The sequence below is a fragment of the Penicillium griseofulvum genome, assembly GCF_001561935.1.
Source record: "Penicillium griseofulvum strain PG3 chromosome Unknown contig_85, whole genome shotgun sequence".
In the NCBI taxonomy this organism is placed as follows: domain Eukaryota; kingdom Fungi; phylum Ascomycota; class Eurotiomycetes; order Eurotiales; family Aspergillaceae; genus Penicillium; species Penicillium griseofulvum.
This window is the reverse complement of record NW_024467476.1, coordinates 358,049-371,153: the sequence shown is the minus strand read 5'-3', so window position 1 is coordinate 371,153 and position 13,105 is coordinate 358,049. Positions and strand designations below refer to the sequence as shown.

General features: G+C 52.2%; 1 protein-coding gene across 1 annotated transcript; it reads right to left on the bottom strand.

Annotated features, from left to right (window-relative positions):
* Positions 1–1,492: 1,492 nt before the first annotated feature.
* Positions 1,493–12,826, bottom strand: PGRI_034050 (AMP-dependent synthetase/ligase; the record flags this gene model as incomplete). Its single annotated transcript, XM_040791118.1, has 1 exon — positions 1,493–12,826. The coding sequence occupies one exon, from the start codon at positions 12,824–12,826 to the stop codon at positions 1,493–1,495; it is 11,334 nt and encodes a 3,777-aa protein (XP_040644174.1).
* Between the last annotated feature and the right edge of the window lie 279 nt (positions 12,827–13,105).

Sequence of the window (13,105 nt, the reverse complement as noted above, 5' to 3'; positions counted from 1 at the left end):
GCATTAGTTTCGTGTTTGTCACTCTGTTCCAGATGGAATTAATTTGATCTTAAGTCTTATGTGTTCTTGTCTATTGCGCTACTTTCGTTTTGAGTTAGAAATCTAATTTAGAAATCTAATTGATATGGAGGCCTCTCTATTCCCTTATTCTTAACAGAATTAATAGTAGATCCAGGGCCAGCATTCAGCGTGAAGCATCCCTTCGGCTCAAAATATATATTTGAAACAGAAGCCTACCATGTAGAGCCATTCTTTGGAGGGTGGTACAAGTGGCTATACACAAATTATAGGACAGGTCCGGTGATAGACGCGGCTCGCTCCGATGCATGTAAGTGAATATGTCCTAGTTAGGTAGTACTTGTTGTATCCCCTATCAACTGATTTCTATGGCAATCAAGGCATAACTAGTTGAAATAGATCCTGCTATATAAAGTCAGAGATCGATCTCCTCACTCTCATCATGTATTATGAATAAATCAACACTGATTCTTCCGTAAGATATTGCTTCACTATTGGTATCACTAGAATATTCCCGCCACCGCAATCCCAAGCGGAGATAGCAATCAATCGGACGAGGCACGGCGTTCGAACTCAATCTTAGTTCGACAAGATCTGATTTTGTTTAATGCATAGATCGGCAAAATAATCACACGTGTCTGAGTCTAGCTGCATGTGCATATGTCTAGCAGAACTAAAAAGGATATATCTTTCCTAAAGGGGTAACCGGGCAATTCTGGGCTTACACTGTGAGAATTCACTTTACTGTCCAAGGAAGAGGCTACAGGAGTAGAGACTGGCTTGGTATGTAGGTATGTTTGTACACGGATGGCATAACCTAAGCCCTTGTGAGGGGAGGCCGTCTTAATTATCGCTACACACATATTAACTAGTTACTCCTAAGTGAGTACATAAGATGCATTTTACCACTCGACTAAAAGAGCATAGCAACAATCAGAACAATCAGAACATCTGATTGTTACTGTAGTGGTATATATACTAGGCCCTAGCAACTGCTCGGGACCACAAAGGGGCCGGTCCTCAGGGAGCGGCACCCCTGGCGATCTGGCAATCCCATTACGTCAGCATATTACATCAGCCTGACAGGATCTAGGGAATCAACGAATCAGATTTCAGTGTAACAATTGAGTCTTTTCAGTGGTGTCTTTAATAGTTTTGTCAGATATCATTCTGTTTAGATGCCTCGCCAGTTTTATATGTGGCACGAAATGGTTGCCTTTTCCTCTCTAAATTTAGCGCCCCAATACGCGCCAACGCAGAAGTTACGGAAAACCCCCCACTAACCCACCACCCAACACCAGCCCACCCAGAAAGTTAGGAAAAACCCCCCCCCCCCCCCCCCCGCCAATGATTTTCGCATCAATGCAGTGACAGATGCTAGCTGCTCCCACAAAGACACCCCTGGTTGGATCATATCATATCATCCCTGCTCCAACACTTCCATCGTCCGACATACTGTGCTGCTAGTGGCAGATCAATAGCGAACGAGATGTTCCTTGATAGTCGCACACATCTGCTCAACCTGTTGCTGATTTCCAACCCAGGAAAAGTGTGTATCTTCCATAAGCGGGACCAGCTGGACGTCGGAATCGCTTGGTAACAAGCTATCCAGATCGTTGAGTCGAGTGCCGTCATAGTACTCGTACAGGCGACGCTGGTTCTCGGATTCATACTTGTCGTTGGGCCTCATGGCCTTGAACAGCACAATGCGATCCGTTGCAGAGGGCAGGCGTTGGAAATTCGCCGGATCGGGATTGTAGATGTGATGGATCGGGTCCAGAATCTCAATGTCTCCCAAGCCAATGGTGCGTGTCGCTCCCCGCACGTTGAAGTAGGTGTCGATGATACCGAGGAAGCCAATCTTCTCGTCCGAGCCTACTAGCCGCCGCGACATTTCCATTGCGAGAATTCCTCCGAAGCTCCATCCGATGAAGTGATACGGTCCGTGTGGTTGGATGCCTCGTACCTGGTCGACATACATTTCCGCCAGCTCCTCGAAAGTGCGCAGGCGTTTGCTGTGCAAGTAGTAGTTGTTGAAGACCACCATGTTGGTCTGAGGCAGCCGCTTGACGAGGTTGTTGAAGTAACTCTCGGCACCTCCTTCTCCCGGCGGTAGCAAGAACAACGTCGGACCCTGTCGTGGAGGCTCCAGATACTCGAAATATGGGGTGTATGTCTTGGCCGGTTGAGGAACAGCCGGGAATGGCGACGGCTTTTCGCTTCTCCTGCTGTCAATGATCTTGTTCAGTCCTTCCTCGATTCTCGAGATGAATTGCTCGCTCTCCTCAAGGCTCCAAGCACTGTCCACATTGATGGTCATAGTTCCGTCGATACACACGGCCGTGACGTCGATGGCAGAAGAGCTCCGGTCTTTGTCCTCTGGGCTAGTCATGAGTCCGTATTCAAATTCGTTGTCGCCAACAGCGAGGACCCATTCGTCTGGCTTTGATTGCTTGCAAGCGAGCTGGCCCAGGTAGTTGACGGTCACCTGGGGCAGCGGGTGTTGAGTATAGCCGTACAAGGCTCCATACCCGACGCCACGGGCAGGCACCTGTCTGAACCGTTCGTTTACAGCGGCCACTCCTTGAATAAGGTTCTCGGTGCTGAGACGGGGAATCTTAAACGGATACATGCTAGTGAACCAACCCATGGTGCGGCTGACATCCAGTGTCTGGTCCACTTCTTCTTCACGACCATGTCCCTCGATCGTAACCATGCTTGGGCCGGTTGGAGCGATATGTTGGAGCGCCAATCCGACTGCAGCCAGGATGGAGTCGTATACGGAGACATCCTGTCGATCGATCCCCCCTTGGATCAGCGAGGCTGTCTTCTCCACGCTCAAACTTCTGCTCAGGCGAACGCGCGAACGGTTCGACGTAGGCAATGCGGATATGCTGGAAGCCGTTTCCATGATGAGCTTATTCCAGTGGTCCCTCTCAGACCCTGACGCCTGGTAATTTTGGATAGCTTCAGCCCACTGCCGGAAACTGCTGCCCTTGCTTCCCAGACTTCCATTTCGGTACAACGTCTGCAGGTCCCGGACAAGGATCTGCCAGCTGACGGTGTCAATGGCGAGATGGTGAACGGAGAACCAGATTCGCGCGGATCGGTCTTCGTACCCATGTAGGTAGCCAATGGCACCGATGGGTCCGTTCTCAAGGTTGAAGCTAGACTGCCACTCGTCCAATATCTGGTTGACGGCCGTGGGCCCGTCGACATCATTCACATTTAGCACCCGAAGCTGGACAGGAGAAAAGTCCTCCGCAAAGGACTGCACGGATCTGATTCCATCGCGCTTGAGTCGCATGCGGAAAGCATCGTGATACTGTTGCAAGTTCCTGACAGCAGCGCTCAACGAATCAACATCGAGCTCTGGTGTTCGGACGTAGAAAGTGTGATTCCAATAGCTCGGATGCTGTAGAGCCTTTGACAAAAACCAGTCCTGAATCGGCAGTAGGGGTGCCTCGCCGACGACCGGCCCTTGTTCGGTTCGGAACTGGGGCACATTCTTCCGATCTGAGTCCTTCATGAAGACGTGATCATGGAGGGCTCGGACGGTACGATGCTCAAAGATATCCCGAACGGTGATCTTGCAACCCACCTCGTTGTGAATTTGGGCTGCGAGGTGCAAAGACGTGATGCTGTCACCGCCCAGTTTGAATAAGTCGTCATCGATACCGCATCGCTCCATTCCCAAGACAGATTCCCACAGTCTGCACATCTTGGCCTCGATTATGTTCTTTGGCGGGCTGTACGAGGACTGCGCGGACTCGTTGATAACCTCCGGCAATTTCTGGACGTCGAGCTTTCCGTTAATCGTCACAGGCAGTGCGCCCTCCAGACGGCAGAGGTGGCTTGGGATCATGTACGTTGGAAGCCTTGCTTTCAGGAAAGTGAGAATGTCGGCTTCCGATACCGTTTCATTGTCGGTGGTATAGTAGCCGACCAGGGAGTGAGCGACCCGGGAATAGGTTTCGTTGTTCTCATACTTGGCAACGACTGCACACTCCCGGACGCCGGGAGTTGAAGCGAGCACGTTCTGAACTTCGGAAATCTCGATCCGGTATCCTCTCATCTTGATCTGCAGATCACCTCTTCCTAGGTATTCTAGCTGCGGCTGCTGCTGATGGTTGAACCGGAATCGAACTAGGTCGCCGGTCTTGTAGAGCCGCGCGAAGCGCCCCGTGGCAACATCCTCCTCGCTGCGGAAAGGGTTGGAAATGAATCGCTGATCCGTCAGAAGAGGTTGGTTGAGATAACCACGCGTAACGCAGTCGCCGGCCAGATATAGCTCTCCGACAGCATCGAAGGGGACGGGCTGAAGTGCCGCGTTTAGTACATACGCTCGCGTACCGGGGAGCACTTCCCGAAGAGCATTCTCAAACGTCGAATTCGTTGTGAATTCCGTGATAATGTTGTACACCGTGGTCTCGGTGACGCCATAGGCATTGTATATGGGACCGTTGAATCGGCGGCGCATCTTTTCGTACTGCGCGGCGTGAAGCTCTTCACCTGCAGCGGTCACAACCTGTTGATGGTCCAGTCGTGCCAGATCGATCTGCTGTAATAAGGATGGTGTTCCACTGAGATAGGAGAGACCGTGAGTGTTGGCAATTTTGTAGAACTCATCATCTGCGACGAAATCCGCTGGGGGAACGATCAACTTGTGTCCGCTGAGCACCGACAACACAAGTTGTTCGACGGAAAAGTCGAAGACGTAGTTGGAAAGGAACAGCACGCCATGATGCTTGGTACAGTCTCGACCGAAATACCGCTCCCGGAGGGCATCGCGTAGAAGAAGAACTGCCCTTTGCTCGACTAGGACTCCCTTTGGCTTGCCGGAAGTGCCGGAAGTGAAGATTATATAGGCTAGACTGTTGAGGCTAGCAATTGTCGGCAAATCAGCAGCTGACTGTTGGCTGATCGCCATCTCGATGGTGGGCGAGTCGACTGCAATCACTTTTGCGCCATGGTGTTCACACTTCGAGGCATGACTGGAGTGCACAAGAACAGCCTTCGCCTTAATCTCCTCTAGGATCAGCTGGACGCGTCCCGGTGGGTAAGTTGGATCCAAGGGCACATATGCTGCACCGGCCTTCCAAATTGCGAGAATGCAAATAATCGTCTCGATGCTCTTGTCCAGCATCAAAGCTACTCGGTCGTCGGCCCCAATACAGGAGACAGACTGTATGTATCGTGCCAGCTGGTTAGCCTTCTTGTTAAGATCAGCATAAGCAAGCGCTCTATCTCCCTGCACGACAGCAATCTTCTCTGCGGCAAGGGAAGCTTCGCGCTCAAAGGCCCGGTTCAACGACACCACTTTCTTCTCCTCAGCAGTCATTGCAAGTGGGGACTGTGCCAATGGCAAGTGTAGAGCGCCATTCTCTGTCGGGTGAACTAACGACAGCTGCGTATCGTCCTTGATCCCTTCTACGCTCAGTTCGGATAGTTGGTGCAGGAGATATTCATAGGTATGCAAAAAGCCCTCAATCGTGCTTTTGTTGAATAGGCTGGTCGCGTAGTTGAAGTTGACTCTCAATCCCGACTCCAATTCAGTGATCGTTGCATTTAGATCGAACTTTGCAACGGAATCCATGGGCCGAACCGGCCGATATTCATTGAATGAAAGCCACCCCTCATCCTGCGACATGGCATCGTGGTCTCCATTCGCACGGGATTCAAAGTTGAACACGTTCTGCACCAGCGGATGTCGGCTGGGGTCATTATACACCTGCAGCAGTTTCGTCACCTCCTGGAACGGCATGTCTTGGTGCAGCTGGGCGTCCACGAGCTCTTTCATTACCCTTCTGATGAGCCCGCAAATACCTGTCTCAGAAACATCTACCCTAAGCACCATGAGGTTGACGAAGAATCCAATAACCGATTGGAACTGGGGATGTGTTCGGTGGCTGACTGGGATACCGACGGAAATATCGGACTGGTTCGTGTACGAGGCTAGCATCACGCAATAAACGGAAAGCAACACGACGTACAGACTCGACTTGCAGCGTTTAGCCACCTCCCTCAGGTTCTCCGTCTCCCTATTGCTGAGTTCCATACTGAGGTTGTCACCATCATACTTGAATTGCACAGGACGTGGGCGGTCCGTGATCAGCTGCAATGGCTCCAAGCCAATCAGTTTCCCCAGCCAAAAGTCGGACAGTCTGCGCACGCGATCGCTAGACAGTTGCTGGCGATGGTAAAGCGCATATTCCTTGTACTGCGCTTTGAGGGCTGTAAGGTTCGCTGCACTCTTGGTTTTGTGGAGCGCTGCGTACAAGGCGCGAAGTTCTTGCTGGAAGATATTCAAAGACCATGCATCGAAGCTGGTATGGTGGAACGCCAGAATGAGATACAGGCTCCCAGATTCGAGTTTAAGCATGCGGGCCTCCCAAGGCAGTCCATCATCGAGGCCAAAGACACGCTGGGATAGACTGGCTATCTCTTGGTCCACGCGCTCCACCTGCCTCGCCATGCCCACCGTGACAGAGAACATACCCTGGGCTTCATTGGGACTCAGCACCTTCTGGAGATAGACACCGGTTGCTTGATCCTTGACTAGTAAAGTTCTCAACGCCTCATGTCGAGAAAGGGTTCCACGCAGCGCCTCTTCGAGAACCGAGGCGTCAACCGAGCCAGGCAGTTCAAAGGTAGTATTGATATTGTATGCATTGCTGCGACTCTCAAATTCGTGGATGAAGAGGAGTCGCTCCTGGGCATGGGACACGGGAATCATTTGCGTGTCATTGCAATCTATGGGGCTGATTTCGTGCACATCTGTAGCATCGTTTAGGATCAAGTGCGTCTGGGCTTCAATTGTCCGGTGAGAGAAAAGGGCGCTGACCGAGACGGCACGGTTAAAGGACTCGTGAATCATGAAGGAAAGCTTTGTGCTCTTTAGACTGTCACCTCCCAGGCTGAAGAAATCGCTGTAAATTCCGATCTCCTCTGCGTGCATCTCGAGTAATTCCGCCCAGATGTCACACAAGGAGCGTTCGATTTCACTACGCGGCGGCACCACGTCAATCTCGCTCTCTTCTTCAGCGGGAGGCAAAGCCTTGGTGTCCAATTTTCCACTGGGAGTGACGGGGAACTTGCTGACGAGAATGAGACGAGAGGGCACCATGTAGCCAGGCAGTCGAGACTGCATGAAGCGCCGAATGGCAGCGGACGGCAGCGCTGCATCTGCGACATAGTAACCAACCAGGAATTTCTGACCCCCTTCTCTGCAGTCCTTGGCAATGACCACAGACTGTTTGATTCCGGGATATGACGATAGGATGGCCTCAATCTCGCCTAGTTCGATGCGCAGTCCGCGAATCTTGACCTGGAAGTCATTACGGCCCAAATACTCGACCTCCCCACTGCTTCCAGGGATCCAGCGTACCAGGTCACCGGTCTTGTACAAACGGGAGTTACGACCTTCTCGCTTCTCCTCTTCCGACTGGAATGGATTAGGAATGAATCGCTCCGCGGTCACATCTGCGCGATTATGATAGCCTCGTACCACTCCTTCACCACCCAGGTAGAGCTCGCCAACAGCCCCTATGGGAGTACGCTTCATGTCCTCGTTCAGCACATAGCTCGTGCTATTGTGGACCTGTCGGCCGATACTTTTGTCCATCCGTCGCTCTGGGAATGGGTAGAGCCGCTTGTGGGTGGTGATGGAAACTTCAGTTGGGCCGTAGCCGTTGATGACAAGACCATGGAACGTTTCACGGATCTTGTCGAAGACCGGTTCGCTGAACGCCTCCCCGACGCAGTCCACACGGCGTAGATGGTCCTTGAACCTGCTGAATTCGTACATGGAGACCACGGATGGGGTGCCAGACAGGTAAGTCACTCGGTTCTTCTCAATGTATCTATAGAGACGCTCTTTGTCCCCGCGCATTTCATCATTGAGGACCAGTAGTGTCTGGCCATTGAGAATGGCGTCGGTCATCTGCTCCACGAAATGGTCGAACACATAGTTGGAAAAGGAGAGGATTACCTCGTCGTCAGTATCCCGTAGGCCGAAGATTTTGGATAGCGACACCTGCAGGTTGACCACTCCATGGTGCTCTACCTCGACCCCCTTAGGCCGGCCGGTCGTTCCAGATGTATAAATGATATAAGCCAAGTCCGTGCTCCGACTCAACGGCGAAGGGTTCGATATGCTCCACTTGGAATCCGGGTTGGCAGACAAACCGGAGGGATAAAGAGGCGTGCCGCAGGCGGCGATTCGCTTGATGCGAGGCAGATAGCAGGAGTCCGCGATGACAGCTAGAGCTTGTGTATCCTCTAGGATGTATTGAATGCGGTCGTCAGGGTACCCAGGGTCGATGGGGACATAGGCGCCGCCACTCTTCCATACGGCCAGAATGCTGACCATCATATGCTCGCTCTTGTCCATCACAAGCGCAAATATCTCGTTGGGATTGGGGCTGACGTCGGACCTTAATTGATGTGCCATACGGTTCGCCCGCTCATTCAACTCGCGGTAAGTCAAGGACGTCTCTTCATAGACCACGGCTGTCTTGTCCGGCTTCTGGCTCGCTTCAATTTCGAACATCTCATGAAGTGTGGTATCGGGAAAGTCTGCTTCCGTGGCATTCCACGCGGCGAGTTGGTCCAATTGGATAGATGAGAGATACTCCAGGCTACCGACAGGTTCATTCAAACCTCGGGCAACCTGCATCAGAGTGTCCTGGACCATATGAAGAAGCTCGGAGATCATGACCTCCTCAAATAGCTCACTGGCGTAGCAGATGGACACGGTGAATCCACCAGTCGCCTCGACTTCGCGCGCGATGACAGCCAGCGGATAATTCAGCTTTTCAGTGCCGCCTTCGATCGAATATCTCAGTTCAGCCTGGTGCTGTAGGGTTCGGGATTTGTCCAAATTCGGGTAGTTTTCAAGCACGAATAAAGAATCGAATAATCCGTGCTTTAAGTCAGTTTTGTGCAAACGGCCCAGTTCCACATTTCCCCGGCTGTTCATGGCGTTTACCTTGGCCTGCACATCCTCGATAGCCTCCATGATGGTCTTGTCCTTGAACGTCGAATGATCGAGTACCAGCGGTAGCGTGTTGATATAAGGACCAACGGCCCGTTCAATTCCCACGATGGGCAGGTTCCTTCCAGATATTGTCGTGCCGGTGATGGTGTGGGTGCCACCACCATAAGCGTGTAGCACGGCGTGCCAAACAAATTGGAGGATAGAATGTAAGGTAATGCCCTGGCCGGAGCAGATCTGACGAAGATCCGCTAGCCATGCGTTTCCAGAGAGGGCAATCGTCAGCTGTCGCTGCTCCTGCACTTGGTCGTAGTCTGCCAGCTGGACTTTGTAACGACTGCGTTCATTCAACAAGGCGTTCATATCACACCGTTCGTCGATCTGCTGAACCACCCTAGCCCAAAAGTCGAGGTGATCCTCACGGTGAGCGTGGAGATACTGCTGGGTGCGGGTGTAAGGGTCATTCACGGACGGGGTGAGATTGCTCCCATGCACCAGTTGCAGGTAGGTCTCGTGAACGCTTTCGAACAAAAGTGGGAGACTCCAACCATCTAGGATTGCATGGTGGCAGCTGAAAAGGCATGTGAAGCGATTGTCGCTGTGTTTAATCACATAGACGCGGAACAGTCTGCCCGCATCCAGCTTGAATCTCTCCGTAAGGTCTTGACGCCGCAAGTCATCCAACTTCCGGTCCTCGACAGCACCTACGGGAACGTCGATGAAGCAGAGGAAACGCCAGTCCAATGGGGGATCCTGATCTATCAGTTGGAAAACCTCCTTCTCCCATGAGAACCGCAGCCGCAGTGCCGGAAAGGACTGCTGTGCATGCTTCCAGGCTCTCTGAAACAGATCTGGACACAATGCGGTGTTGTATTGTATGACGGACTGCATTACATAGGCGTCGGATTGCTCCATGCTCTTGAGGTAATGGTAGACGAAGCCCTGCTGAAGACTGTTTGCTAGGTAGACATTGTCCGTGGCTGGTTTCTCCTCAAGTAGCTCTGCCGGCGCCTCATGGCTTTCCTTGGATTTCTCCTGCTGTTGGTTCCGTAGAAGGTCCGCCATGCGCTCAAGTGTCCTTGTTGCGAAGACATCTTCGACGGAGATACTGACCGACAGTTGTTGTCGGATGCGTGCGATCAGTTGAATACAGGTGATGCTGTGCCCTCCGAGGCGGAAGAAGTTGTCATTGCGAGAGACCGATCTCTGGCGAGCGCCCAGCACGTCGGCCCAGATTTCCCCAAGGGCTATTTCCATATCGCCTCGAAGGTCGGAATGGATCTCTGTGGAATTGGAGATATCGACGGCTGGCAAGGCGCGCAGGTCCGCCTTCCCGTTCACATTCACTGGGATCTGCGACAGCTGTACTAACCGCGTCGGAATCATGTATCGTGGCAGTTTCTTCTCTAAAAAGGATAACAGATCTGCCTCGGACACTGAGACGCTGTGGCAAACATAATAACCCACGAGGTGCTCGTTGGTAGTTTCCTCCGGACCGTTGCGCAGCTTTTTGGACACCACCAAACTGGTTCGGACCCCAGGATACATAGCCAGCGTCGCCTCTATTTCACCAGGTTCTATTCGAATGCCTCGCAGTTTGATCTGGAAATCCGCGCGTCCAAGATACGCAACCTCGCCGTTCGGAAGCCAGCGGGCCAAGTCACCGGTCTTGTACATCAAGCTGTTGATTCCGAGCTGCTTCTCGCGATCCGTTTGGAAGGGGTTAGGAATGAAGCGGTGCGGCGTCAGTTCAGGACGGTTGAGGTATCCCTTGGAAATACCTAAACCTCCGATATGTAGCTCTCCTGTAGCTCCAATCGGGACACGCTTGAGGGCCGGATTGAGAATGTAGCACTTCACATTACGCACCGGACTCCCCAGACTCGTATCCTTACGGGTCGAGTCCGGTTCGAAAATCTTGAGGGCCGTTACAAAGGCCGACTCAGTAAAGCCATACTCGTTGAGGATGCGATTCTTGAACCTCTGACGCAGCGCCAGATACCGGGCTTCTGTCAGATTCTCACCCACCAGGATCATCCGATTCAGTGATGGGCAGTCGGAAAAGTCGTACTCTTGCAGAACAGAGGCAGTGCCATTGAGATAAGTTATTCTGTGTCTGCGTATGAACGGGAGAAGCGTGTCTGCATCATATTTTTCCACGTCATTGATAACTGCGAGGAGATGACCATTTGCAAGTGCCATGAGCGTCTGTCGAACAAACGGCTCGAACACGCAAGCCGAGAAGAGCAAAATGGCTTCGTGGTGCTTCCCGGCCACCCCGTACCTTGCAGAAAGGTCGGTGATACTGTTCACCACATTGGTGTGTTGTTTCAATATGCCCTTTGGAAAACCAGTGGTCCCAGAGGTGTATGTCACGTAGGCGAGCTGCTGGCTCGTGAGTGGTAGGTCTTCCAAGTTATGCGCGGGAAATCTTGAGGAATCCTGAGCAAGGAAGGCCAACAAAGGCTCTAGGGGGATAATGCGGAGTTTTCTATCGCCGATGACCTCTCGCTGGAGCCTCTCCACGTGTCGATTATTGGTGATTATAGCTTGTGCTTTGGTGTCATCCAGCACGAAGCGGACTCGCTCATCCGGATAAGTCGGGTCGATGGGCACGTAGGCGGCGCCGGACTTCCATACGCCGAGGATGGTAACAATGAGCTTCTCGCTCTTGTCGAGAAAAAGCGCAACTAGCTGTTCGGGCAAGATTCCAAGGGAACAGAGATAGCGTGCGAGGCGGTTGCCTTGGGCATTGAGCTCGCCGTAAGTGAGCTTTCGCTCCTCACAGACAACGGCAATTTTGTCTTCGTGGCGTTCAACCACCTCTTCGATGAGATGGTGCAGTCGCTTTGATGAAGGGTACTGGCCATCCGTGTTGTTCCACACTTCGAGCTGCTGCTTCTGCTCCGTGGACAGCAGTTCGATATCGGCAACCGGAGTAACTCTTCCTATCACTGCTTCGGCGAGCAAGATGTTTAGGGCATCGGTAAAATTGCATATCGTCTCCTCGCTGAAGAGACAGTCGGAGAACCGAAGAGTCAGCGAGAGGCTGGCATCACACTCGTGCACTATCACTGTTAGGGGAAAGTCAAAACAGGGAATATGAGCATCATCTGCATCGACAAAGCTGACGAGTAAGTCAAATAACCCCATTTTCACGAGACTTGACCCGGAGTCAATCGTAGTTACTAACTCCTTCTCCGAGCCGCGCCCCGCTTCGATACTCTCAACCGCCTGCGCGACGGACCATCCGTCTCTGTTCTCATGGGTGACGATTGTGGGGGAGACCACCCAGGATGGAGAAGAATTCTGCGGGTTCTGTTCGCAGTGCAGAGAGGCGGTGATGGTGTGTGTGCCATTTCCAAACCCTTTCAGCATCTGATGCACGGCGAAATTAATGACAGATCCCAGGTTGACACGGCGTTCTAGGCATAGCTCTTGGAGCGCGGAATGTACGTCAACAGGGACCGTCATCAAGCGCGCCTGGTAGGCAGCGCTTGCGTGGCTGAACCCAGTAGATGCGAGCTGATATTGCGTAGAGTCGGTTGCTAGACCACTCAGATCGCAGCGTTCGGGGATCTGGTTGACACACTCCTTCCACCGTTCAATTCCTCCGCGGAAACGGACGCGGATACTGCCGCCGACCCCATACCCACTGCGAGGGTCTATGATGTCCCCATTGCTGGGGTTGAAGACGCCATTTTTGGGTTTAATGGTACCATTCTTCACACTCGAACTCCCACTGGTGTTCGGGGATGTTGTGGCCGAGAAGCCTATCGGCGTGGTTCCGTTCAATGGCTTCAGTTGAGTCATGTCTGTGAATAACCAATAATTTTAAGGGATCAAATGCAACAATAAATGTTAAAAAAGACGCAATCACAGACAAGCTTGAGGGGAATTCCTTTATAGTGGGCCGACTGCATTGGTATGCAATTGCAAGGGTATATATGCTGACCTAGTCCATCTCCATCGAGAATCTGGGCGACTGAGACACTGCCCATTGACAAGATGGAGATAGATGGAGACTTTCGTCTAGCACGGTCCACGGCAGATCCGATCCCAAGTCCATGTATCTGCATGTTGCATCAGGGA